General features: G+C 45.8%; 12 protein-coding genes across 12 annotated transcripts; 9 read left to right on the top strand and 3 right to left on the bottom strand.

Annotated features, from left to right (window-relative positions):
• Window positions 1-27: 27 nt before the first annotated feature.
• Window positions 28-2,151, top strand: KUCA_T00000132001 (uncharacterized protein; the record flags this gene model as incomplete). Its single annotated transcript, XM_022604641.1, has 1 exon — window positions 28-2,151. The coding sequence occupies one exon, from the start codon at window positions 28-30 to the stop codon at window positions 2,149-2,151; it is 2,124 nt and encodes a 707-aa protein (XP_022456189.1).
• Window positions 2,152-2,404: 253 nt separating this feature from the next.
• Window positions 2,405-2,608, top strand: KUCA_T00000131001 (uncharacterized protein; the record flags this gene model as incomplete). The annotated part of the gene is made up of 1 exon (XM_022604639.1): window positions 2,405-2,608. One exon carries the CDS (start codon window positions 2,405-2,407, stop codon window positions 2,606-2,608), a length of 204 nt encoding a protein of 67 aa, XP_022456188.1.
• Window positions 2,609-2,927: 319 nt separating this feature from the next.
• KUCA_T00000130001 (uncharacterized protein) lies at window positions 2,928-3,992 on the top strand (the record flags this gene model as incomplete). Its single annotated transcript, XM_022604638.1, has 1 exon — window positions 2,928-3,992. The coding sequence occupies one exon, from the start codon at window positions 2,928-2,930 to the stop codon at window positions 3,990-3,992; it is 1,065 nt and encodes a 354-aa protein (XP_022456187.1).
• Window positions 3,993-4,042: 50 nt separating this feature from the next.
• On the bottom strand, window positions 4,043-7,105 carry KUCA_T00000129001 (uncharacterized protein; the record flags this gene model as incomplete). The annotated part of the gene is made up of 1 exon (XM_022604637.1): window positions 4,043-7,105. One exon carries the CDS (start codon window positions 7,103-7,105, stop codon window positions 4,043-4,045), a length of 3,063 nt encoding a protein of 1,020 aa, XP_022456186.1.
• A 343-nt stretch (window positions 7,106-7,448) lies between these two features.
• KUCA_T00000128001 (uncharacterized protein) lies at window positions 7,449-9,899 on the top strand (the record flags this gene model as incomplete). Its single annotated transcript, XM_022604636.1, has 1 exon — window positions 7,449-9,899. The coding sequence occupies one exon, from the start codon at window positions 7,449-7,451 to the stop codon at window positions 9,897-9,899; it is 2,451 nt and encodes an 816-aa protein (XP_022456185.1).
• A 68-nt stretch (window positions 9,900-9,967) lies between these two features.
• KUCA_T00000127001 (uncharacterized protein) lies at window positions 9,968-10,771 on the bottom strand (the record flags this gene model as incomplete). Its single annotated transcript, XM_022604635.1, has 1 exon — window positions 9,968-10,771. One exon carries the CDS (start codon window positions 10,769-10,771, stop codon window positions 9,968-9,970), a length of 804 nt encoding a protein of 267 aa, XP_022456184.1.
• Window positions 10,772-11,511: 740 nt separating this feature from the next.
• Window positions 11,512-12,204, top strand: KUCA_T00000126001 (uncharacterized protein; the record flags this gene model as incomplete). The annotated part of the gene is made up of 1 exon (XM_022604634.1): window positions 11,512-12,204. One exon carries the CDS (start codon window positions 11,512-11,514, stop codon window positions 12,202-12,204), a length of 693 nt encoding a protein of 230 aa, XP_022456183.1.
• Window positions 12,205-12,475: 271 nt separating this feature from the next.
• On the top strand, window positions 12,476-13,279 carry KUCA_T00000125001 (uncharacterized protein; the record flags this gene model as incomplete). Its single annotated transcript, XM_022604633.1, has 1 exon — window positions 12,476-13,279. One exon carries the CDS (start codon window positions 12,476-12,478, stop codon window positions 13,277-13,279), a length of 804 nt encoding a protein of 267 aa, XP_022456182.1.
• Window positions 13,280-13,748: 469 nt separating this feature from the next.
• Window positions 13,749-16,544, top strand: KUCA_T00000124001 (uncharacterized protein; the record flags this gene model as incomplete). Its single annotated transcript, XM_022604632.1, has 2 exons — window positions 13,749-13,772; window positions 13,845-16,544. The coding sequence occupies 2 exons, from the start codon at window positions 13,749-13,751 to the stop codon at window positions 16,542-16,544; spliced, it is 2,724 nt and encodes a 907-aa protein (XP_022456181.1).
• A 327-nt stretch (window positions 16,545-16,871) lies between these two features.
• On the top strand, window positions 16,872-18,179 carry KUCA_T00000123001 (uncharacterized protein; the record flags this gene model as incomplete). The annotated part of the gene is made up of 1 exon (XM_022604631.1): window positions 16,872-18,179. The coding sequence occupies one exon, from the start codon at window positions 16,872-16,874 to the stop codon at window positions 18,177-18,179; it is 1,308 nt and encodes a 435-aa protein (XP_022456180.1).
• A 212-nt stretch (window positions 18,180-18,391) lies between these two features.
• KUCA_T00000122001 (uncharacterized protein) lies at window positions 18,392-20,541 on the top strand (the record flags this gene model as incomplete). The annotated part of the gene is made up of 2 exons (XM_022604630.1): window positions 18,392-18,461; window positions 18,527-20,541. 2 exons carry the CDS (start codon window positions 18,392-18,394, stop codon window positions 20,539-20,541), a joined length of 2,085 nt encoding a protein of 694 aa, XP_022456179.1.
• Window positions 20,542-20,678: 137 nt separating this feature from the next.
• On the bottom strand, window positions 20,679-27,011 carry KUCA_T00000121001 (uncharacterized protein; the record flags this gene model as incomplete). Its single annotated transcript, XM_022604628.1, has 1 exon — window positions 20,679-27,011. The coding sequence occupies one exon, from the start codon at window positions 27,009-27,011 to the stop codon at window positions 20,679-20,681; it is 6,333 nt and encodes a 2,110-aa protein (XP_022456178.1).
• Between the last annotated feature and the right edge of the window lie 47 nt (window positions 27,012-27,058).

The raw sequence follows: 27,058 nt of genomic DNA, 5'->3' as shown, positions 1-27,058 counted from the left end.
ATTCACATCAGAAATATATAAATCTTGATGACGATCACAAGGCTTGACCGTGAAACGCTCACGAGGACAGAAAAGGCGGAATTGCCGCAAGTGACTCTGCGATCCACAATAGCAGGCCTCATCATCGGCTCGGTGGTACTGATATCCAACTTCCAGTTCGGTATGCAAACAGGCTGGGTCTCTATGATGTCGCTGCCTTCTGCTTTGCTGGGGTTTGCTGTCTTCAAATCCTTGCAATCAAAACTTTCCTATAAGTTCACGGACGTGGAGAATGTGTACGTTCAAAGTGTTGCCGTTGCTACAGGCACGGGACCACTGGCCTATGGGTTCGTCGGGATCTTACCCGCGCTTGAAAAATTCATGACAACCGAGGAAAGTGGAATTTTGGGTGGTCTGGATATGAGCCAATTCTGGAAACTAATAGTTTGGGGGCTGGGCCTGGCATTTTTTGGTGTGTACTTTGCCATACCTCTCAGGAAGCAGGTCATAGTGAAGGAGAAACTGCCTTTTCCCAGTGGGTCCGCCACAGCCACTTTGATCTCAGTGTTTCACAACACTGATCTCTTTGAAGATGCTGAAGAAGTAGTTCTTGCGGAAGAAGATCCTAACAGGACTTTGGGCAGTTCGGGCTCTAACACTGATTCTACCGAGACACCTGACGATGTCACGGTAGTAGAGTCGCAGACTCTGTGCGATATTGATCGGCATGAGCACTACAGATCAAACATGAAAAATCTATTAACAGCATTCAGCATATCGTCAACCTACACGGTCTTCGTCTACTTCATACCGGCCCTGAGAATGCTTCCTGTGTTCGGCTCCTACCTTTCTAAGAACTACCTGTGGGACTTCCAACCTTCTCCAGCATACATAGGCCAAGGTATGATTATGGGAATATACACCACATCATACATGTTGTTTGGAGCTGTGTTAGGTTGGGGCATTCTGTCCCCCGCAGTGAAATATCTGGGATGGGCACCGGGCTCTACTGATGATTGGAAGACTGGTTCGCAGGGTTGGATTCTGTGGATCTCTCTGGCAGTAATGATCTCTGATTCCATAATTTCCTTTCTGGTGGTTACCACCAGATCTATTATTTCACTGGTAAAGAGGAATGACGAAGAGCTAAAACCTGAGCAGGAGTTTCGTCACGAACAGACACTGCTGGTCCCAGACCAACAGAACTCATCAGATGAAGAACCAGCAAATGCAACGTTCCATGGCGAACTTGGAGCTGGATCTGTTACAAAAAAACCATCGAAAGTCCAATTTGGGGATCTTGATCCCAGACATCTGGTCTCCAATAACTCTGCCATTTTGGGAATGATAGGCTCCTCTGTGCTCTGTGTTGTTGCCATGAAAATGGTCTTTGGCGCAATCCTACCGGTGTATGCTATTTTCTCTGCCATCATCCTTGCGCTCTTTTTTTCCATCCTTGGGGTGAGAGCCTTGGGCGAGACCGATCTGAATCCTGTCAGTGGTATCGGCAAATTATCCCAGCTTTTGTTTGCAGTGATCATACCGAGAGATCATCCAGGATCTGTGTTGATCAACCTGGTTGCTGGAGGTATTGCTGAGGCTGGAGCTCAACAGGCTGGTGATTTGATGCAAGACCTCAAAACTGGTCATCTTTTGGGAGCCAGTCCAAAAGCACAATTTGTTGCCCAAATGGTAGGGACAACGTACTCGGTGGTTCTTTCTGCGGTTATGTATAGAGTGTACAACTCCCTGTACGAAATCCCGGGGAAAGTGTTCCGAGTGCCGACTGCGGTGATCTGGATAGACTGTGCCAGACTGGTCACTGGAAAAGGACTACCTCCTCACGCTTTGCAATTTGCCGTGTTCTTTGGGGTGGTATTTGCCATAATATCACTTCTCAAGAACCTCGTGCCCGATACTAACAAGTACCACCGCTATCTCAAGTTTTTGCCCAGTGGAGTGGCTGTTGGAATAGGTATCTACAACACGCCTTCCTTCACACTAGCTAGATTCATTGGCGGATTCGTCTCCTATTTCTGGGAAAAAAGGAGCGGCGGATCGCACAGTGCGAAGGTCCAAATGATCATCTTCAGTTCTGGCTTGGTCCTTGGAGAGGGTCTTTTCAGTGTGTTGAACATGCTGTTTACTAGTCTGGGAGTTCCCCACTTGTGAACGTACCCACAAGATTAGTACTGGTTTTTCCAACCTGAATTAATAGAATAAAAACCAATGTTCTGGTTCTTCTACCTCATAAAAAACAATTGTCTTGTTAAGCACGGCCCTCTTATCGATCAGATAACCAGAATCTTGTCGTGCACAAACCAATCCAGATCTGGAGATTCGTCGACGGCACTTTTGAATGAGGTGGTATTGTCTATACAACCACTCTTCTCGTCGCATTGTCCTAATACATATCACGTACAAAATGGCTGAAGGAATTGAAGGAATCACTGAGGTGCCAGTGGAGTTTGTCAAAAGCGGTGTGCAGTTTGTTGCAAAATGCACCAAGCCATCCCAGAAAGAGTACTGGAAGATTGTTAGAGCCGTTGGTGTTGGTTTCTTGATGATGGGTTTGGTGGGCTACGCCATCAAGCTGATCCATATCCCAATCAGATATCTGATTGTTTAAGTCGATGGATGCTCTTAACGAAGTTCCCCCAAGGTTGTCAAGGTATACGAGTTGGGCGGTTCTGCCTAGACAGTGCTGGCCACTTTGCGATAGCGATTAGTACATTTAATAACGAGGTTCAGGAAAACGCTTTAATTGGGCAACTCTGACTCATGAAATAAAAGCACATTATTGGTTATTTTCTAGGTTTTAGTAGAATACTTTTATTCGCCCTATATCTTCAGCCTTTTTGAGTGGAAGGCTCATATTTTCAACGGCTGAGGCTCACGTTAACTTTCTCCCCTAGTTGTACCCCAGATCGATCCCATTTCCCCGTCTAATGAGTTTTGCCTCTCTCCTGTCGCAGATAAAAAAGGAAAAACAGGCCCAAGTGTCTGATGGCCAGCAGAAAGCTGTTGGATCGGGGAGGGCTAGGACGGTTGTTAGGGGTTCGTCCAATGCCCAGGGACAGACCAAGCGAGCCACTTCAATGTCGAGCCCGCCGCTGAACAAGACACATAGCCTCACAACACCTGGTGTAGATCCGGCAGTTGAGCGGCTGAAGAATGCGAGAAGGCGTGAGAAAGAAGAAAAAGAACGGAAGCTAATGGAGAGCAGAATGGCGGGTAAGGCAGGCGTTACTAGGAACATTCAGTCCAGAAGTATCCCACCAAAGAAACCAGTCGGTGCAGCGTACGAAAGAAAGACCGTTGTCCAGCCGAATATTCCAATAAGGAAGGAAAAGCCCCCAATCAAAAAACTAAAATTCAACGAACTCATGAAGAAAGCGAGCAAGGTGGACTCACAGAAACTGGCCATGGCCACACCATTCAAAAGTGTGAGTCCAGATCCTCACGACAAGAAGAAAGAGAGGACCTCAACTGGATTCGTGAACTCACCACCAATATCTCCATTGAAATCTGCAATGAAGCCTGCATCAAGACCTCCATCCAAGACCGCCATAAAACCAATTCCCAAACCAGTTGTTCAAGATCAGAAATTACAGGGACCGGCTCCCTTTGCGAGGCCGTCTGAGCAACTCTCCAAGAAGCTCCAACAAAAGAAGAAATCGTCACTCCATCCAAGCGTTCCTCTGAAAAACAGCAGATATGATGATGAAGATGAAGATGAAGATGACGACGAATTCGTGGTGTACGACGAAGAGGAGACCTACAAAGAGGCTGGTGGTTACGACAGAGACGAGATCTGGAGCATCTTCAACAGGGGACGCAAGAGAGATTACCAGGACTACGATGACGACTCTGACGATATGGAAGCCACAGGGGCGGAAGTTTTGGACGAAGAAGAGCGCACCACCAGAGCTGGTAGGATCGAAGATGAGAAGGAAAGAAGATTGTTAGAACAGCACGAAGCAGAGAAAAGAAGACGGCTACAGAAGCGTTGAAATTACATTATTATCATGAGAGAAAGACCAAACTGGGCGTGAATCTTCTTTCAATCACTATATTCAAATTCATATCCATCATCGGAAAAAGGTTCTTCATGACCTGCATCCTCTTCAACATCATGCTCATTTTCACTGCCGGAACTAATCATATCATGTGAGACCGGCCCACCAGATGAATCTGAGATTTCAATAGGCGAATTTTTGGAACGACCGTGGGACAAATAGTGCTTTTTCGGAGGTACGCGGGAATCTGACTCTCCATCGCTGATGAACGTGTAGTTTCTGGGATCATCGATAATGTTGACTTCTCGATTCACAGAGACACTTTCGGAGACATCATCATAATCACTTGATGATGAAGATAACGAACGGTTGTAACTGAATGAACAAGGTTTAGTCGAAGCTGGTGGCTCCTCTTTGGCAGGAGCCACTTCATCTACTGAGAAACCTCCACCGATGTCGTCTGACCGATCTGGTGACTTTCCATCATCGACCTCAAATTCACTCAAGTCTGGTTTTTCTTCTTGCAGTTCCTCATTTTCCATGAATCCACCGACTTCTTGCCCGGACTCATCGCCATCATCTCCACCGAAGAACCCGCCATTTGTTTCAGCAAAATCCCCGTAGATATCTTCACCTTGATCATCTCTGTATGGTGCTTCATCTTCCTCAACAGAATCTTCATAGCCAGCTGGTCGTTTGCGCGACTCTGGAACAAAACCACCACCGAAAACACCGAGTTCGTTATCACTTTCGCTATCATGCTTGTGCTCTTCTCGTTCTTTGTCTTCCAAACTCCCGTGCTCCTCGTTAAGCCTATCCATAATGCGAAGTCTTGTGAGAAACACCTTCCAGCCTCTCAACGCAAGCTGCTCAGCACGCTGCCTCTTGGCTAGCTCTTCTTCATATTCCAATTGCTCAACGGTAAGGTTTACAGCTTCCGCATACTCTTTGGCCACCACAATACCTTGAGTCTTCGCAACACCACCTTTTCCTCCGGTGAAATCAAAGCCTATAACGGCTGCTGCAAAGTCAACTCCAATAATTTTAGCAGCTTTCATGGCATGTTTGGAGCCCACGTATACTCCACCCTCCGGCAACATCGAAGACGTATACAGATCAATGTTTCCATATGCGTTTTTGGGAACTTGGCAATCAACCACGGGAGGAGGAACATACAACTCTGTTTGATCCTCAGAATATAGCCTCAAATCTGTGTCTTCTTCGTCTTCTTCGGAAAGCACAAAATTGTCCTCATTTCTGTTGCTTTTTTTCTTTGGAGGAGCCTCCCTGATTACCAGGGGTCGTTGCCCTGTCTTCAGCATTCTTCCTCTCATGTACCAAGCTTTGGCAGATCTAACAATTTTCAAGTTCGATCTTCTATAAACAGGAACAGCTTTATTCGTACCTTTCTTCCTGAGCGTTCCGCAACTGATCTTTGGTTGAAGAACCTCGTTCGCTCTGAGATGCTCTTCAAGAACATATATTGGGTGGTTTCTGAAATCCTGAACATTATTAGGCATGCCTTCATGGGCAGACCTCTTGGAAAACTCCTCGTCCTCAAGATTGTCCAAAGAATCTTTGAATCTTCTTGTAGAAGAGCAAACGGAAAGTAGTACTTTCTTCCACCAAGAATTTCCTTGTGGCGTTCTTGTGATTCGTTTCTTTCTCGTCTTCGCATTAAATGAAACTGTGTACCGCCTAGTGATATCGCGAACACCACCTTTGCCGTCATAACCTACAACGTAAAATGCATTATTGCGACTGTCCGATAACGGTGGCTCAAACTTTGTAGGCCCACTTATCACTTCTATGGTTCTCAGAACAACAGGGTCTAATGAGACCCACTTCTTGGAATGCTGATTCCATACCTCTGACCAGAATACTGGATAATCGCTTAGATCTCTGTTCTCCGATGTATGATTTGAAAGTGCCGTTATTGGCTTACCCGTTCGGAGCGATTCAAGCAGCCTTTCGGCAGAAGTCAGTGGCTTCCGTTTGACTGGTTTAGCAGTGGATGCTGCCACATCTGAGGTGGACTCTGACTTTGCACGTTTAGACTCGATTGTCTCAATGGCAGAAGTTATTGTGAAATCAGGCGGCTGTAGGGAAAACACGAGTCTAGCCTGAAATCCTAGCGATCTCAGCAGCGCAACGAAGCCTTGAGCAGAGACATCTCTGGAACCGCGATGTGTTTTGAGCAACTGCTTGTTGAACTTTTTGAAAGAGACCCTATCGCATTTTCCTGGAGTAGATATTTCACTCCACAGTCTCTTTTTGAGATGAGACTTCTGTATGATTTTGAATGTTCGTCTCCAGTGTTCCATCAAGTGCCTGAGAATATCTAGAAACCTTCGCGTCTTCAACTGCACTTCTAGTGGCCTGTTTGGGTTTGGAGGAGCAGGCCTTCTGTAGTCTTCGATCTCTTGCATGATACTAAGAGACAATCCTTTCCTGAGTCCACGCTGGATGTTTGGGCTGTTGCACCATTTATTTCTGATGGACCCATGAACAGTCATGCACACCAGATACGCAGTATGAATAAATATTCTGATATTCCTTTCTTCGGTTGAAATCGTGGTCTTTGCGCTCTTTTTGCGCTTTTGTACAGTCTCTTCCGATTCCCTAGGGTTGAGCTTGACTGTTAGCTCGTTGCTATCAGTCTCTTCAGAAAAGTCATAAGGGTGCGATTTTGACTTCTCTTCCACACGGGATGAATCTCCAAAACCTTCCAGATCAATATCCTCAAAATCATCATCATCAAAGTCGTCCTCAGGCTCCGAAGTCTCTCCACTGACTAGCTCCACTGATGGACCACTCGGCACAGTCGGATCCTCCCGCCCGATTTCACGAAACATCACGTTCAATGATTTCTTATCATCAATATACAACACTGGCGATGTCTCCACAACATCAGAGTTGGACTCGTCATTAGAGAACGATGGCGCAGAGTTATCGCCTTCGTAGTGGTCATCAGTGGCACTCTCACTTTTTGTGTGTTTTTTCCTTCTTTTCAAACTGCCTTCACCCGCAGATCGGCTAGAGATCTCATTTTCTCTTATGGCGTCCCGAAGCAAATCTCGATACGCCACTGGAAGCTGCCTCTTCATGGCTTGATCAAAGCTGGGGTAACAAGAACAAGCCAGTTGTATCTTGCGATTGGCAGCTTGAAATCTTCCAGGCCTTATCAAAAGTGCTAATTCACACTATGATACCCACAGGAAAAAAGCCGGGTTATGAAACCAAACAAACCTTGCCGATAACTGATTTGAATACAACAAAAGAGCATTTTTAAGCCATAGATTTGACCTGCGAGCTGAAGAGTAGTCTCAAACTCAATCGTGTGCGCACTAGTTAATTGGAGCTTCCAAATTCTTATCAAGCTCGAGACTGAACAATTTCGCTGAATAAACTATACAGCATAGTCCATGAAATATTCAAATTGGAGGTAGCATGCTAGGTATTGTGGCTTTGATAAGCCAACCTAGAAGGACAGGAGTGGCCCCATTCATACGACGAGCCAGCACCGTGCCGAGAGGTACAGACAAGAGCGTAAGACTTGTTGCAGGTCACAGGAAACTGCCAGTATGGGCTAAAGCATTTGTGCAACGAGATAGGAAAAGTGAAAGAGTCGGAGTACCACGGCAGGTGAAAAGAACTAGAGAAAACATGAGTTATCCACTGACATTGCAGAATGCTTTACTAGAGCTAAGCCAGAGACTGGCAGGGTATAGTCAATGCCATAAAGATTGTGAGTTCCAGTTTGTTCCAGCATCACAAGGCCAAATTGGAAAAGCAGTAGCGAGTCTACTATTTTCTGTTTGTGTGTATTCATTGCGGTTTAGCAAACATCGAGATCTCGAGGTTGCAGATGAAGAAATACCACATCAGATCAAATCGCTCTCTTCTGTGATAGGATTGAAGACGCTGAACAAGCACCAGTTGAATGTGCTTTTGCGGAAATTCTTAAAAATGCGGTCTGTTCTCAAAGATACTGGACTTGACATAAATCCCAACGAGTTTCCTCATTGGTTCAACGCCGTGACTGCGGCTGACCTGGGTGATGCTCTACAAGCCCTTCGAAAGTGTCAATCGAAGGTGCCAGATTTCATCACCCATGATGTATTGTTACGAGCTCCAGATTGCCAGGATTTTCCCAGGTGGTTGGTTGAGTTCAAACGGAACTCCAAAAGAGTAGTTTCCACTGATCAGAATATGCTGCAACAATATACTGTTCCTCCAATCCTGCACAGTCTCATCCAAAATTGCATGCAATATGATATACCACAACTGATCCCTTCTCTAAGAAAATACCTCAAAGAAGTTACTGTCAAGGATTTGAATGCAGACTCAACGAGTTTAGTCATATCCCAAATGAACGAGGTGATATGGTACATCTCCTCTTTGCAAAAGTTGACCTCAAGAGACCCAAACTACCATGCTACAATCCAGAAGGCTCAAGCTCTTGTGGCCAAGTTTGCAATTGAGTTTAGCGATGGTGCAAATGCTAAGGATATATTGGATGTGAATGGTCTTTTGGGATTGGCTTATAGCATGTCTCTAACAAATAGTACAGAGACGAGGTCTCTGATCTCAATGGCCAAGGACAACTTTGATTTGTGGAAACTGGAGAGTTTTAGCTTGCCAGAATTCGAACATGTGAATAAAAAGCGTGTTATCCATCATCAGGGCCTGGACTGGCAGACTCGCTTACTCATAGAGATACGGTTCATCCTGGTGGAGCTCGTATGCTGCAATACACCCGAAGAGCTCAAGAAGGTGTTGGAAAAAGCTATTCCGCTCAAACAGAGGATTATTTCAATATTCCCCGATTTTTATGGAAGAGTACTGTCCAAGATGGACCAGCTCGGAATTTTGACGGAGCGTAGAGCTATTCTTGCGTGGGAATCATATTTGGTGCAAAATCCAGCCCAACTCGATCACGAGCTGCTGAAACATGCTTTGTATGCCATTGACAATATCCCAAGAAAAAACACCCTATTGAAACAGACAGTTGCTTTGGGATTCGAAACCAGTCCTGACATTGCCCTTTCTTACATCAAAAAGCTCTACTCTTACGGTCTGCTGCGATCCAGGAGGAACAATGCTGAGCCGGTGCAAGGAGTATTCACCGTACTGAAAGACTTGAAAGATGCTGCTTCTCTGACCCACTTTGAAGTTCCGGGATTTCAATCTGCAGTCGATCTGGCAAGGTACTTGTACGTTCATCTTGAGCAAAAAGACCGGTCTACCATTTCCGTTCACCTCTACTACGAGGCCCTATTGAATCCCGAAACTGCTTTGGAGAGGTACATGGAGTTATCCCACCCAGAGAAGTTTGTATGGTCTCTTTTACTGGCCGTCTACAGGGCTGATGAACTACCCAAATTTCAAGAGAAAGAGATGAAATGGGGAGACAGATACGCCATTGACGTTGCCATTGAAGAATTTCAAAACGTGATCAACTTCATGAGCTCCAGCCACGGTCCAAAGGCGCAATCCACTGTACAAAATAGCCGGACCTGGGTGCTGTATATCAGATTATTGAGCAAGTACAACTCTCAAAGCTGGCTTAACGATATTCTTCAATGGTGGGTTGACACGAGAATTGTTCCCACTCGCTCGCTGTTGGCCTGTCTTCTGGCTCACTTGAATGACTCTACGGAACTGTACAATTTCGTCATGGCCTACCAAAGAAGAGAAGAGAGGTATCATGACGGAACCGTCAGAAGTGAACTAGAGATGAAGCATCTCAAGTCAAAAGACAAATATTTAGCAATTCCCAAGTTTGACAGCACAATGGACAAGTTTGTGGGAAGAATGGAGGCTAATTACTCAGTACTACGCGAATGGGACTGGCCCAACTTGAAGGAAATTGATAACGCCCGGAAGAAGTACATATAGAAAATGAACTAATGACCAATTAAAAAACATGTTGATATATAAACCAAATAAATTTGCATGACTGATATTCATAATGACTCGAAGCCCTTCCGTTCAACGGGTGATTGCTTAGTCTCATTGGAATTGGCAGTGACCAAGTTCCCCGTAATATCTGATGAAATTTTGTCTATAGCACCCGTTTCTGGATCTCCTTCTATGTCCTCTCCCTTTTTGAGGACTCTAAATCGTACATACCAAATTGAATGACTAATGAATATGCCCACCTCCATGACTATGATGACGGCATACAGTACCATTCCCATGACATCAATTGTTCCCACCAAAACACTGCACATGGAGAAAACCGCGCCAGAGCAATCCATTGATAGAAAAAAGAAGTTTATCCCAACCACTCGGCCCTTTCTCTTTGCAAGCTCGAAATAAGGTGGGAGCAACCCAGCAGCCAGCACTATGGAGGCCAAAATTCCAAAAACCAGTGAGGGCCAATGCGTTCCATGACGATAAACAGGTTTCAACCAAAATATGAATCCAAACTCCATTCCCAAAGAAATCAGCAAGAAACTACCCACATATATCATAACCCTCTTCCTGGGGCAACTGCAAGGAGGATAGTACAGACACTGGGCCCACGTAATCGTACACAGCAACGTGAACATTTGCGGCTGCACTTGCATAGGTATGTATGAATTTTTCATGGTGAAGTATATTGAGAACGGGATACCCGAGGCGGCCCATAGAAACATAAAAATCGGAGGCAAACCGGTGGTATCTTTCCTCTTCCAGTTAGTGTAGATTTGCGGCGATAACTGGATGCACCATAGAACAGTGCCTATGGTACCCAAAACATTGGAGACTGTAGCGTTGTTTGTCATCCAGTGGGTTCAGACCAGAGACCAGAAGCTCTCCAGTCTTAAAAATACAAGGAATCGAAAAACAGTTATGGATCTATAAGAAGACAGTGAACTAATGCGCAAAGATTGAACATTTTCCAAGATTCCTTGCAGTTTCCTCATCGGGAAAATGCACCCGGCACGATATTGAGATCGGGACGATAAGAGCGAATGAACCATTTGGAGTGGGCTACGGCAGAAAAATTCCAAAACATGATTCCCTTGGATAATCTGCTGTTACAAATCTACAGTGTATTTCAAAGAAGCAAGATTTTTTCAGCGATATTGAGTGTTTATGTCGGCTGGTAGCAACTGAATTAGAGTCATAATTCGTATTTCTTGATACCATACACTACCGATGCTCATTGAGGGCTATAGGAGTAGTAGTCAGAGCCCCTTTGGTGACTACTCTCAACAATAAGCCTGTTGAATATAGGGTAACTCTTGTTCAATCCGAAAGACTATTGGTTATTCATGTCAGAATTAAAACAGTACGTGCTTTAATCTGTTATCAGGTTCGTTTATGTACTAACCACGTCAGGTTCGTAGCCTCCATCCCCCCGGTGACACGTGTGATCACTCTGGGGTCTCTAGCGACTTCGGGACTCACAGCTCTTGGAATCGTCGACGTTTCACATATAGTGATCGTCTGGACTTTTATTTTGGAGAAATGGCAAATTTGGAGACTTTTCACGGGGTTTCTGGTCCCCCACCCTCAGCCGATGCAGGGAATGATGGAGATATACATGCTGTATTCTTTCAGCAGGGGCCTGGAGGAAAACAAGTTCAAATACCGCTTACCTGATTACATATACTATTTCATGATCGTGATACCGATCATACTTCTGGCAACTTCTTGGATGAAGGTCTACTCGCTGTCTGGAGCTTTGCTTTCTTCTATCACCTTGACATGGTCTTTGGCAAATTACAACTCCCTGGTGAACTTCTACTTTATGAGCATGAAGGCCTCGTTGCTGCCTGCTGTCTCTATTGGATTCAGGCTTATATTGGATGGCAAAAAGTCAGCATTGGTTCACGTTGCGGGCATGTTTGCAGGATACATATACAATTGTCTTGAGACCAAATCGTTCGGTCCATTGGCGGGTATGCTGCTTAGCATGCAAGGTGCAGACACTAATGTGCATCCAAATAGGGTGGGTACACTGAGCTCCGTCAATAGCCAATGGTTCTACGCGACTGGAGATCTGCCCGCTCCGATGTGGCTGAAGTCGCTGGTTACGAGACTCATTGGTGTCAACTACACACAGGCTCCTAGACATGGCTACCATGTGATAAATTCGGGAACTGTGCCTGCTACTAGCCCTGCCTCTGCTGCCTCCTCTTCTGGATTCCTCAAGAACCCATTTGAAAAGCCAGCCTTCAAGGGCAAGGGTCAGAGACTGGGATCGAACTAAAGAGTTCTACTTATAATGAGAAGTCGAATAACGGAACATTTCTTCGTTATATCCCGTTAAAAATTCGTGTAGGATATGTTTTGGTCTCTACTTATTAGTTGCATTGAGTGATGTCACACAAGATGCGGCTCACCGTAGTGTAATCCTCGAAAGAACGACATTCATGATTAGATTTTGTCACGTGATCAATTCTCTTTTGTAATCAGAAGTCCCAAGTGTGATGTTCTTTTTGTAATAATAGAACTGGGCTTAACGGGCGGTAAATTTGCAGATGACGATAGAAATTGAGACAATCTACCAGGATAGAGATGAAACGAAGGCTGACATCATAAAACATGTCGTGGACCAGTTGGGTGAGAAAACCAAGCAAGACCAGTGTGATCAGCCGCTGTGGGTTTTGGGTTACGGTTCGTTAATTTTCAAGCCTCCCCCACACGCAAAGTACCGCATCAAAGGGTATATCCATGGCTTTATAAGGAGGTTCTGGCAAAGTTCCTCGGACCACCGTGGTACGCCTGAGTCCCCAGGCCGCGTGGTGACTCTGGTGACTTTGGAGGATGTGGTGAAAAATTCCAGGTTTCACAGTGATGCCCTGGAATACGAACTCTCATCCAAGAGCATTCACGAAGCCTCCGAAAAAGACCTCAAAATTTGGGGCTGCATATATTACATACCGGCCGAGTTTGCAAGAGAAGTGGGAGATTATTTGGATGTGCGCGAACAGGACGGATATTCCATACATACTGTGAACTTCAACATGGTGCTGAGCGAAGACCAGTCTGGCGATGTCGAATTGTTAGATGCAATAGCACATCTGGACAAAAATGCCATTGGTCATCCAATGATCAACTCTATGGTGTATATTGGAACAGTTAGCAACGAATCTTTTGTCGGACCTGAAGATTTACAGGAAACTGCCAGTATTATAGCCTCTAGTGTGGGGCCAAGTGGACCCAATATTGAGTATCTGCTGGAATTGGAGGCTTCTCTGGACGATTTCAAGCAACAGGACCGGTATATCAAAGAACTTTCCCAGAGAGTACGTGCAATCTTAGATTCAGAACCAAGAGTCTGAATCTTCCCAATCGTCTAATATGGCTCAGTTATACTTGGCAATCCGCTGTTGCTCTTGGCATAATAAGCCAAGGAAGAAGGAAAAAAGAGTTCAAAAACCTATTGGGAGTGGGCTCTCAACCAAAAAGCATGCAAAAACATCGCAAAAACGTTTTTAATCTATGTAAATCTTCGCAAATAAATATCTAGAACAACAGAATAACTCCTTTTACGCTAAAATTTTAACCCCTTAATGAGATCCCGAACAATCAAACCTAAAAACCCTCCGAGGGTAAAGATAAGGAACCCTGATGTAAGATCGGAGTTTGCACGCTCTTATTTGACCCTTAGATTAAAAGGCAGTAACAAAGGCCAAGCAGGCGGGCCCTTGGCTTTTCTTACTGTTTCGTTGACTATTCTTCTCTCTATAGTTTACGCTGAAACAGATTAAAAGGTCAAGTTTTACATGAAGCTTTCTCATTAGCTTTACAATGGCGGTCTGGGAACATTTGAACGTAAGTTGGCATATTTTGGAGGGGATATCACATTTAGTCTAATACGGCATGCTAACAAATGTATTCTTTTAGGTCGACAAAGCACACGTGGCGTATGCTTGTGTTGGTGTTTTTTCAACATGTTTTTCGCTATGCTCCTTGTTTATCAAAGAGAAACTCTACGTTGGTGAGGCCACAGTGGCGTCTATCTTTGGTCTTATTGTTGGCCCCCATTGTTTGAACTGGTTCGCACCAACCACATGGGGGAACTCCGATTACATAACGCTGGAAATCTCCCGAATGGTGTTGATTATCCAGATTTTCGCAGTGGCAGTTGAATTGCCGAAAAAATACATGCTCAAACATTGGGTGTCTGTATTTGTCTTTCTGGTTCCTGTGATGACAGTTGGCTGGCTGATGGTTGGTCTTTTTGTTTGGATTCTCATCCCAGGCCTTAACTTCTCTGAGTCTTTGCTCGTGGCCTCTTGTGTGACCGCTACGGATCCTGTTTTGGCAGCTGCGGTTGTAGGTAAGGGAAAATTTGCAAAGCGTGTCCCAGGTCATCTCAGAAACATTTTGTCAGCCGAGTCGGGATGCAACGATGGAATGGCTTTTCCCTTCATCTATCTGGCGATGAACCTCATAATTCATTCTGGACATGCCGGTGAGATTATCAAGGACTGGATTTGTGTTACCATTCTGTACGAATGTATCCTTGGTTGTGTCATTGGTGCTTTCATTGGTTGGGTTGGGCGGCATGCAATTAGGTTTGCTGAAAGTAAGGATTTGATTGATAGAGAATCTTTTCTGGCATTCTACGTTGTTTTGTCATTTGTGTGTGCTGGTTTCGGTTCCATTCTTGGCGTTGATGACCTTTTGGTGTCCTTTGCCGCTGGAACTGCGTTCGCATGGGACGGCTGGTTTGCACAAAAGACGGAAGAGTCACATGTGTCCACTGTGATTGATCTGCTGCTCAATCTTGCTTATTTTGTTTACTTCGGAGCCATTGTTCCGTGGGAAAAGTACAATGATGGGTCTTTGGGATTGGATGACTGGAGGCTTGTTTTACTCGCCATTGTGGTGATCTTTTTGCGACGCATTCCTGCCGTGTTGGCACTAAAGCCTTTGACACCAGATGTGAAAAACTGGAAAGAAGCTCTTTTCTGTGGCCATTTTGGCCCAATTGGAGTTGGTGCCGTATATGCTGTTATTCTTGCGAAATCCGAACTAGAAGATGACGAAACAGGAAAGAGAGGACCACTTAAAACGCTACCTGGTATCGGTACCAAGTACTACCAACTGCTGGAGGTTCTCTGGCCAATTGTTTCTTTCCTAGTAATCATCTCAATTGTTGTTCATGGCTCCTCTGTTGCCGTGCTGACCCTGGGAAGGCACCTCCAGAGCATGACCTTCACGTTGACGATGACCCACACCGAGGGATCACACCAGGGATGGGTATCACGTCTTCCAAAGCTGGACTCCACTGGCCGTTCGATGTCATTGCACAGGATAGACACTATGGCAACATCTGAGCCAACCCTACAGAATTCAGCAGAAAATGGGCTTGCTGGTCGCTTAAGTTCTGCACCCACCATCGAGACAAGCGGTGTCCCTGCTAGGCCCGCTGGTGGTATGCGCAGAAGACGGAAGAAGAGGGGCTTGAAGCATAGGGGCGAGAAATATGCTGAACATCGTGAAAGGCCTGTCACTGAGAGTTTGGACTTGCGCCAGCTACAGAGAAACAGGGAGAGTGCCATGGACGTACAAGTGCCTCAGATAGAAGTGGAGTCACCCAAATCTGAGACTTTTAATAAGGAGGAATCTGCATCTGCTTCTTCGGAAACTGCACGTCCAAAGATACAATACAATGAGCAAGACGTGGAATATGACGAGGATGGAGATGTCAGAATTCCTACTATGGGATACGATGAAGGCAATGAGCTCGTTATTGAAGATCAACACGGAGAGATAATGAGCGAATTGTCTGAGGACTCTGAAAGGGATGAGAGTAATTCCCAGCCCTCATCGAGCCGTGTTAATGATCTGCGTAAGAGAGAAAGCAGTCCGAGCATTCATTCATTTGCTTCTTTGGAGAAGCATATGACTCGTCTCTCTCGGGCACCTTCACACGAAGAGCCAAAGAAGCGTGAGAAGCTAATGGGAATGAAGAAGCTGGTCTCCGGAAAGACTAAGTCTGGTTCGCAAAACAAAATTGACATGACAAAACCCTCAACATCTACAGGAAAACAGACCAAGTACTTTGGTTACAGGATAGACAACCAAATTATCATCGAAGACGGTGAGGGTGAAATCATCAGAAGGTACCGTATTAATACCCATTCAGGAGGAGATGATTCTCCAATGAAGCCCAGGCCTCGTTCAAACAGCACTGGTGGACTGAGAAATCGTGCTTTGACATTTGTTGGTTTCAGGCCCAAGGCTGAAAAAGATGTTGAGCACGCGGAAGCGACTAACAACATGTTCATACCGGATGCCTCCAATCAAGAAGGCGATGGTATACCAAACGACAAAGAGCTCGAGAAAAAACTCACGGGCTTCTTAACTGTTCCTGAGAGCCGGCAAGTATCCTCGGAAGAGGAGAGTGACAGCTATGAAGGTACCACTGACGATGACGAAGACGAAGACGATGATTCCAGCGAAGAGGGAGGACTGGCTCATCGGGCAGTCGCAGGCGAGAGTGAGTACGAAAGAGCTAGAAGGTTGGCGGCCTTGGATGTCTCTGAGCGACTCGATGATGATGAGGAGGACATACCGAAGAGTAGTAGAAATTGAGACGTATTGGAGAAAAGCGTTATGTTTTCATAATTCAACACTAATTCATCCTTGATGCATTTCCCTTATCTTCTGCATCTGCTGCTGCTGCTGCTGCATCTGCAGACTGCGCTGGCATCGCGGCGTGTCGCACCCAGTCACGTGCTCCATCGCTAACAACTGCGCATAGCGGTCGCAGGCATCGCCAAAGCCTGCTGTTAGCGCATTGTGAGTCTCAGAATGGGCCGGGGAAGAGAAAAGTGTGGGAGTATATAAAGGGCGTTAGTTGTCGTTGTTCTTACTTCCTAGCAACATTTGCTATACATGTCGGTTTTTCCTTAATACACAATGGTTTCCCCACAATTTAACATATCGTCGGCCACCGCTCAGGAATACGAGTCTAAGTACTCCGCACACAACTACCACCCACTGCCAGTGGTATTCCACAAGGCTGAAGGAGCCCATGTGTGGGATCCAGAAGGGAACGAATATCTGGATTTTCTTTCGGCATACTCCGCAGTCAACCAGGGACATTGCCATCCAAAAATCGTCCAGGCACTTGTTGAACAGGCCCAGAACTTGACCCTGTGCTCGCGTGCGTTCTCGTCAGATGTTTTTGGAGTGTTTGCCAAATACATCACCGAGTACTTCAACTACGAAATGGTTCTGCCCATGAACACGGGTGCTGAGGCTGTTGAGACGGGTCTTAAGCTTGCCAGAAGGTGGGGTTATGTCAAGAAGGGAATTCCCGCTAACGAGGCCATCATTCTTTCTGCTAAGGATAACTTCCATGGCCGCACTCTGGGAATCATTTCCATGTCTACGGATCCAGATGCTACCGTCAACTTTGGTCCGTATCTGCACGGTGTTGGGCCTGAAATTCCAGGTGCTCCAAAGGGTTCTTTGCTAAGGTACGGTGTTATCGAAGACGTTGAGCTCGCATTCAAAAATGCCGGTGATAAGATTGCTGCAATTCTGTTGGAGCCCATCCAGGGAGAAGCTGGAATTGTTGTCCCCCCAGCTGGATACTTTGAGAGAGTTTCTGAGCTCTGCAAAGAACATAACGTCTTGCTGATCTGTGACGAGATCCAGACCGGAATCGCGAGAACCGGTAAAATGCTGTGCTACGAACATTATGCTGGAGTGAAGCCTGATATAGTTTTGCTTGGAAAGGCCATATCTGGTGGTGTGATGCCAGTTTCTGCTGTTCTCTCTTCTCGCGAGATCATGCTCACTTTAGAGCCAGGCTCCCACGGATCCACATACGGTGGTAACCCACTGGCATGTCGTGTGGCAATTGCAGCCTTGGAGGTCATTGAGGAAGAAAGGCTGGTGGAAAGAGCCGAGGAATATGGTGCTTTTCTCAAGGCTGAACTTGTGAAACTGCAGGCCGAGTCCAATGGAATCATTTCTGAGGTCAGAGGGAAGGGGCTGTTGAGTGCGATTGTGATCGACCACACCAAGACAAATGGCAGAACTGCCTGGGAACTTTGCTTGCTGATGAAGGATCACGGTGTTCTGGCTAAACCAACACACGATCACATCATTAGATTGGCCCCTCCTTTGGTGATCTCGAAGGAGGATCTGCTGAAGGGTGTCGAAAGTATCCGGTTGGCCCTTAAGGATCTACCAAATGCCCCAAAGGCAGATCATTAGCGTATATTCAAAAGCTTTTTAATTTTATTGTCATCTATGATGTAGGTGTTGTAACTAAAAAAATATTGAATTTGACACATTTGAGCCGCACCACTGTGGCGTGTGTTGGCGAATAGGCATTCCTTATCAATCTTGGGGGAGACCTGTTTCAACGTGAGATCTCAACCATTTAACAAGACACCATATTCACAAGCATTTTTTTTCATCAAAGGATGGTTGAGGATAGCAGACCACGCTTTGAATCTTCGTTTGCAAGTCGAAACAAGATCAGCCAACTTAATGGTAAGTCACCGTTTTGTACTCTCCACTTACCAGCCACCAGTTACTAACTTGTTCGGACTATATAGCCCCAGCTTCATCTCCATCTCCACAGACTGTAACAAACGAGGACGACGGTTCAACTTCAAAAGGTTTGCCTACTTCAATGGGAAACTATTTGCCATCAGATGAACCGCCAAGTGAGCCACATTTTCCGCTATCGGAACATCAGTCAAGATCAGAGTCAGAACAAGAGCTGGAAGAACAGGCTCACGATCCAAGCGAGTTCCTGATACGACAAAACGACCCCATTGACGATAATTTCCATACCCAATCGTCATACGAAATGGGTCCCTCTTTGGAAGAAGGGTATCGCGACAAGTTCTTTTCAGGGATAGACACCTTCGACCGCAGTCGGTTTCAGACGCCGCATCTGCAGCAAGAAGGACCTTGGGCTGATATGTCTATGATCGCCGAGTCCCTTAATATGGGTAATATGTCTGCTAGTTTTGGTGCTAGTATGGGTAGGTCTTCTTCCTCTGGTTCGAAGTCTACACCAACTGCAGTGAGGGACTCATTGGTTGAGTCAATTGCACCCTTAGTGATAACTCCCCCAACAATCCCTTCATTCAACCTTGGCGAGGATCCCTTGCATTTCTTAAAAACTCAGGAGGCATTGCTGCTCAACAATCTTGAAGAACTACTCCTCGAACACAGCCGACTTCTTGCCAGAGGAAGCAACAAGGTCTCCCGTGTGAGGCTGAAGATGTTTGCTATCATCAAAGACATTTCTGAGACACAACAGGCCATGCTGGAGATTTACAACAGGGAAAGGTCCAACAGGATGAAACTATTGTCTACATTTGAAAGATGGGAGGAACGCAAACAGAGGCTTTTGTCTAAGATCAACGGCATCAGGTCTCCAGATAGCGTGGAGGGAGCTAAGTACGGACATCTACTTCAGCAAAGCAATGAGACAAAAAGTGAGATAGCCTCTTTGGAAGAGAGATTGACTGCCTTGAAACAGAAACATCGCGTAATCAACAAAGAGATGTTGGAGACTCAAAGTTTGATGGAAACACGGGCTTCATCGTATGTTCAGTCATTGGAGAACATAGAGTCTCATGAGGAGACCGCCATTCTCCAGCTTTCAAGCTACGTAAGCAATGGGTCAGGCAGTGCGGTTGATGAGAACCAGCTGGCTAGTTCTCTGTCAGGTGTTAATGTTCCATCCAATATCGTCTCCGACCAAGTCACAAAAGCGCGCAGCCCGTCAGTGAACTTGAACTTCTCCTCTCTCTTTGGTCTCATCAAATCCGACAAGTCTGGAGATCAGCCCAGACAGGAATCCGTGGTCACAGAGAAGAATCCCATTGAACCCATGGCTTCACGTATTGATGCCAGGCTGATAGTAGAGTCCTTGGCGAGACAGGTGAGTGCATTGGATGATTTGATTGGCTCCCAATCGAATGCAGGCGAAAAATCAAAGGAAAGTGTTATCATTCTGAGTGATGTGTTTGAGAGTATCAGAGTGATGGAAAAAAGATTGAAAGACTTGTCTCAATTGGCTCTTAGCTCAAGTGAGATCGAAAATGCTCCGGGTCTGGCTACAAAGGCACTCAGAGATACTTTGGCTATTTTGGGTAACAGAATTCAAACCGTACACCGGCTCAATCTGGAGTATGTCGAGATGATCCTGAAGAATGAAATTGATACAGTGGCCAAAGGAGAAAGAATCATCAGTGGTGAGTCTCCTGCAAGCTCAGCTACAGAAACGGAGAGTCCTCAGAAAGGACGGGCTAGTCCTGCCCCAGTTTCACCGGGTTTGGATACTCTCTCAGGTCGCTTTTCGAGATCAGATTCACCAGCGTCTGCAGCCTCCCCTTCTGGCAGTGGGCTGGTGATGGAAAACTTCAAAACTCAGTCTGCTGTTGCGTCTCCAGCTTTGACTCTGACCTCTTTTTCCCAGCCTTCTCCGCCATCTGTTAACGGTCCAGTTCAAGCAGCCGGTAGCTTTGCTGGAAAGAATAGCATCACTGGACTGGGAAAATACTCAACTATAAACAATGCACTGAAAATTGGAAAGGGGGGAAAAAGAGACTGAGATAAGGTGTAACTGAGGTGTTGCTTTGCTCACATGCAAAGCATACCACGATGAGATTAATGATTAATAAGTCTGTTAGAAAGAAATGAGTGGGTTTGGATTTTCATCAGTGTAATGCATGATCGTTTCTGGGATGACTAGTGGTCTCTGTTGTAGTTTGATGTCCAGTTTTTGCCCTTGTAACCTCTTGAATCAGTTCCTGAATTTCCTCTGGTGCCTCTAGTCGATCCTCTAAAAGAGCCTCTGGAAACCCCTCTTGAAGAGCCTCTATCAGAACCTCCCCGGTAAGAGCCTTTGTAGGATTCCATTGAGTTGTTATTTGAATAATCCATGTACGGGTCACTGGGACCACGAATAGGATCTCGATACGAGGAACGTTTGTCTGGGCTGGTGAACGTGTTGTTGTTCCTGTACTTGGCAGCCGCAGGAATTAGTTCCATGTCTGCTGGCAGACCGGGAACCGTTGGCCCTGTTGGGCGATTCTTGGCTTCTGCAGAGTTATAGTTTCGCTTCTTCTTTGGGGGTCCGTCTAGAGACGAGGATTGAGGACTCAAATAGCCCGAGCTTGTTGCCTGTTTGCCAGGATGGCTGTTTCTTGATGAGAGAACACCTGATCGTCTATTCGGAGTGGGATATGTAGAAGGCTTTGTTCGAACAGAAGGAGAAACTTTGGCGCCCAGATTTCCAGAGTGGTGGGGGACGATTGTTTCAGATGGTTGTTGTTTCACTTGGGGTGACAAAACTCCCGAGACTCTGGGACTTAGCCCTCTGGAACTTTTCAATGTCTTGTCGGGGACAGCACTAGCCTTTTTATGTACAGAAATGGGTGGTCTTGGCTTAATGGGCATGTCCTTGTGTTTCTCTTCCACGGGTAAGTCGTCAGTACGAAACTCCTGTTTCTGACGTTCCGTCTCTTCAATGTCTGATTTCTTGTCTGCTGAAACGTCGCTAATGTTGCTCTGTTCATTATCCTTGGTGGTCGGTGTCTCGTCTGTTTCACCACTTGAGCTGACAACTCCTGTTCTTGCTGTGTCTTTTGAATCAGATTGATTATTCCCTACCTTCGGGCTCGACTTGCGAAAGACGGGATGCGGTTTTTTGAGGAATCCAGGGCTTGCCACAATGCAGCAGCTTCTTTCTCTGGCATCGGATATGAGAGCCCTCCAGACCTTGTTTCTGTTCAAAGCTGGAGGGTTACCAATCACCCAGAGGGACGACCTCGCACGTGTCAGTGCCACGTTCATACGGCGAACGTCAGCCAAAAATCCCACGCCTGAGCTCTCGTCAGAACGAACACACGAGATCAAAATGATGTCCTTTTCTTGACCCTGGAAACCGTCCACTGTGTTGAAGTCAACCATCAAACTTATGGTACCGCCAAAATGCTTGAAGAATTGTTTTCTGATATAGCCCACCTGTTCTTTGTAAGGTGAGATAATTCCGATCTTTCCTGTCCAGTCTTCATTAGGGTATGTTTCCAAGAGTTTTTTGACAATCTGGAGCGCAGTCTGAGCTTCCTCGGGATTGAACAAAGATTTTGACAGAGAATTCTGCTCGTGCCTTCCGGTGGCCTCAAAGAACATATAAGGCTGGAAAAAAGGATTCGAATGCCACGGACGGCTGTTGATAGTGGCCATGTCCGGGCCATCAAGCAGTTTCGAGTGATAGAATTCTGCACTTGGGAATGAAGAAATTGCTGGATGCATACGATACTGAACGTCGAGCATGTAGACAGATTTCGGGAATCTTTCCATCATACGAACAAACAGACTCTGTTCATACTTGAACTTGGCAGCAGCCTGAGAAAGAACCGTCGGTGGGAGTTGGTTGGGATCACCCACCATAATGCATCTGGTTGTTCCGTATCTCAATGGAATTATGGCCGAAAGCTCTATGCACTGTGCCGCTTCATCGACAACCACAGTGTCGAACTTGATGGAAAGGCTAGCTAGAACCTCGTGAGCGGAACCTGAGAGTGTGGAACAAATCACCTCAGCCTCGGAAAGAATCTTGTTTTGTATCGATCTCTTTCTGATTATATTGTTCCTATGGGCAACCGATGCTCTCTGTCTTTCCTCATCCAAACGTCTTCCAAGCTCGTTCTTTCGTTTCAAACAACTTTGAAGCTGGATCTCGAGTTTTCCAACAGCTTCTGCAGATAATTGTGGGTTTTTTAGTTCCTTTCTTATCTTTTCTCTCTCTTCAAGACAGGCAGTATGTTCCTGTCGTATAGCAGTATCACGAGAAGATGACGAAGCATCATCATGGCTAAGTTCAGACTCAACCTGGTACTCCAGAGTCATATCCTTGACAGCATCCAGAATAGCATCCGATCTGCCCAGACGAACCACACGAGGGCGGTACAGAGCACCTTTGGAGTCCCGAATTCCAGAACGCAAACGCAAGACCAGCTCATCAACAGCGGCATTGGAAGGAGCACATACCAAGATTTTTGAAGCTGAAGGAGCCCTAGTCTGTTCCATTCCAGGAATGGCTATGGTCCTACTTTGAAGCGCTGAAGACGTGATAGCATGGCCAATGATACCAAGAATTGTCTTCGTTTTTCCCGTACCTGGGGGGCCTTGGATCAGAGAAAACCCCTCTGATTCCACTGCCCCGAGAATTGCTTCAGCCTGTGACTCGTTCACTCCATAAATCTTTCTCATTTCCAGTTTTCTGGATGACGAAAGCTTGACAGGGGGGCATGGTTCCGCTTTCACGATGTGGTCAACCAAATTATAATACTGCAATCCCGCCAAAGATGAGAACTCTCTTTCAATCGTGATCATTTGCATTACTCTAATGCAGAACAACTCAGTGCCGGGTGTCAAAAAAGTCAGCAGAGAATTAGAGGTTGAGACTCGAAGTGTCATATCAGAGTACCCTGGTTTGGAGTTCTTTATCTCACGAACCTTCGCTAAGCATGAAACAGCATCCTTCATCTGGTTTTTGGACGGCAACGTGTTGACATTCGGTATGAACATCAGAGCAATCAAATCTGAGTCACCAAGTCTTCTGTCAATAACGTCATCCCTGCTAGCAGAAGCAAACACATCAAAAAAGGTGTCAGTTGCTGCTCGTGAAGCTATTGTCACCTTGAGTGGCTTTTCTTGGCTCACTTGTTTAGCATTTTGAATTCCTTGCCATGATTCGAGCAACAAAAGAGGTTCAAACGTCTTTTTGTACTCTGCAGCAGTGTCGAAACTGCTCTTGATCGTTGTGTAGTCATTCTGGGTCGTTCCTGGTGGAAATGCAGAGGACTCGGTGAAACTCCATTGCAAAAGTACTTTGTATAGAGGATCGACGTTCACATTAAGTCTCAAACGCATATACAACTCCTCTTTTCTCTTCTGTTGCTCAATGCTGGAAACTCCTTTCTTCTGAAACACAGTAGATCTCAAAAGTGAACGCCCTGATTTGAGGGATGCAATGGCCTTCTTCAGCTTTTGAGTTTTATCGTTGATAAAGATGTGACCTTCGTTATCAGAGTCATCTTCTTCCTCGACTTCTTCCTCTTCACTGTCATCGTCGGATGTCAATTGGGATTTTTTATTGAACCCTGCAGGACGAGGTGCCGCTGGTGCTTTGTTGGAAATTGCCTGTTGTTCGGACTTCCTTCTTGCAGCCAAGTCCAACTTGGCCTGCTCTAGCATTGACAATCTAGCCTGTGGTTTTGGGGGAGCCACTGGAGGCCCACTTGCCCGTTTGAACATGTCAGTGATGTGGCTTTGTACTTTGTTAGGGGCCGCCCTCTCTTGTGAACTATGGCTTTGCTGTGACGGCAGTGGGACATCTTTTGGCTTGCCATTGACTTCAGTATCAATCTCGAGTTTGGTCTTCAAGACCAGATCGGCATTCAGCATTACTGCCCTCTCCAGAATCTCATCACGTTGTTCGCCTGTTAGCTTATTCTTGAACTTTGGCGCTTTGAGGCCATACTTGGTGAGTAATATGATAATATCGTTGTCAAACTTCAAGTCCAGACTCAACGTCAGGTCCATTGCCTTGAAAATTAGAGTGACGCACGAGTTCAGTAACAGTTCATCACCAAGACGTAGCCACACCAGCATCCGTGGAAATGTAGCGAGCAAATCGTGTAGAAGAGATTGTGAGAGATCCTGTTGGCTATCTGATTGAAAGAGCAAGGCAGCCTTGACTAAATGGTAACCAGACACCAGCATGTCAGAAAATTCCAGCGTATCTCTGGTGAATTCTACCAGGAAGGATTGCTGGTAAGAAGTGGCCCACTTAAGTGTTTCGGTATAGATCATGTTAAGAAGTCCCCAACACTCTTTCCAAAAAGCTCTTAAATGTCTCTTTTCCGTGGCAGAAAACTCCTTGAGCGTCACAAGCATACCTCTGATCGGATCCGTTAGGGATGTGACTACGTCCATCAGAATACGTACTGCCCTTGGACATGCTTCATAAATCCCTAGAGAGCTCAGTACCTGCAAGTGTCTACTGATGGAGCTGAGTGTGATGGCTGCGTTCAATTTCAGAGCCTCAGCTACACCTTCCAAACGCGCTTCAACGTCAAAAGCTTCGTACAACATCTGAACACCGGCCTGATAAGTTTTCTCATCTGCGGAAAAAATGCAAGACCAAAATCCTGAGGCACTTTGGCTGTCTGTTAAAATCGACTGCAATGTGATTGTATCCATGTATTGACTCATTTTGAACAGAAGAGTTGAAAGATGTCTCTCAAATGCATCATAATGTGGAGCAATGGCCACATAGGATTGTTGAGCAGCAAGTAAATTCTCTGCTTTTAGCTGGGTTCCATCCTTTCTGAAGATTCCACAAGCGTTTTTCAATGAAGCAATGATCGAGGTGACAAAGCCCTGATCCTTCAACACTTGAGGTGCGGTCAGAAACTCCCACATTTTGGGAGATAATCCTGAAGTTGAAACTGTTTCTCCTTTGTAGAGTGCAAAACTACGTTGAGCCAGATAATTGACATCAAACTCGAGAGATCGGCACACACAGGCAATCGCTAGGGATTTCAAGGCTTTGCTAAGGGCCGCGTCTCCAAAAGAAGCAGTACCGCAGCCAACATCTATGAAAAGCTTGCAATGTTGGTCCAATGTCCTTCTCGTCTCAATTCTAAGAAGAGCCTCTCCTCGAAAAGAATCATCGTATATGCCATCTGGAATATAAAGAAACTCGCTGAAGATCTTGAAGCAGCTGCGAAGAAGAAATCCGATATTGTTGATGCCCAGTTGGTTCCACGCAAACAGAAGCGTTCGAGTTGCTACACCCGGCCTCATGGCCAAGCTTAAGGAACTGCAAAGAGGATCAATCCAACCAACTACATCCTCTGTACATGGTGTTGTACTGGATTCTTGGTTCCTGTGTGTGAGAGTAGACTGAGTCAGCTCTTTAAGATACTTGATGTAATGGGGGCTTCTGAATACTGGATCCATGAAATTCTGAAACGTAAAAGGCGCAACCAAATTCCAAAACTTTTGTCCTAGCTTGTTCAGAAAACACTGGAAAGCTCGTAGAAGAAACGGTAGAGGTTCTTCCAAATAGGACATGAACTGATTAGAGAACACCTTCCACAATTGAACGATTTGAAAGGGTGACTTTTTCGCTATCTCAGGTGTGACCGCTGGAAGCATCATCTTGTTAGCTACCGTAGTTGCCTCGCATCCGTTCAGAATTGGAATCATATTGCACCAGAAATCAATGCATCGCTGAGGCGTGAAAAATTTTGAATCCTGGATGTTGAAGAAATGGATCTCGTATTCCTCGGAGACAGCCGGGTCAAAATCAACAGTAGTGACTTTTTCAATGGCGGTGTTTCTGTGCAAAACGTCCAAGGCCCAATCTCTTTCTTTCGGCGTTCCTTCAAACAGCAAGTAGATGAGACCTGGAGATATGATCTGTATGGGGTCGATAAAGTCGCCCTGGTCTTGCAACCTCTCGCAAATACGAGTGAAAAGCGACTTCAGCTCTGGGTTTACTCTGAACATTGCGGGTCCGTCCATACATTCCAGAACCGCTTTACTAGCCTGGCTGTTCAGGCTCTCATGATCTGAGGCTTCGGCCTTTTCGAGCCAATCAGATAACACCGGCACCAAACGTTCTGATTCCCACTTGAATATGGTCGACATAAGCTGAGTGACACCTTCCAGATCAAATTTCCTCACCAGGAGAAAGTCCTCTCTCAATTTGGCTCTTCCAACGTGGAACATCCGACAGCACTTAGGACAAGAGCTCAGATTTTGTTCAAGTCGCGCAGCATAAACGTCCCGCACAGGCACTTGGTCAAATACAAATATCACCAAAGCATAGGACGCAATGTTAATATTGGCAGGATCACAGAATAAATGGGCATCTTTGGGCAGCGCGTTGATGTACTCCAGGCACTTAACTAGCACAGACTCTTGGAAAGTGTTGTCTGTAGGCTTCTGATGGGATAGCCGTATGAGCTGCTCTAACCCTTCGTGTTCTATCTGTTCACCCATTGGTGGCCAATGATTTCAGCAGGGGAGCAACGTTTTTTCGTTTGCGT

The sequence above is a fragment of the Kuraishia capsulata genome, genomic scaffold (assembly GCF_000576695.1).
Source record: "Kuraishia capsulata CBS 1993 genomic scaffold, Kuraishia_capsulata_scaffold_1, whole genome shotgun sequence".
NCBI classification, from domain to species: Eukaryota; Fungi; Ascomycota; class Pichiomycetes; order Pichiales; family Pichiaceae; genus Kuraishia; species Kuraishia capsulata.
Note: the sequence above shows the minus strand (reverse complement) of the source record. Positions and strands in the feature narration are given on the sequence as shown.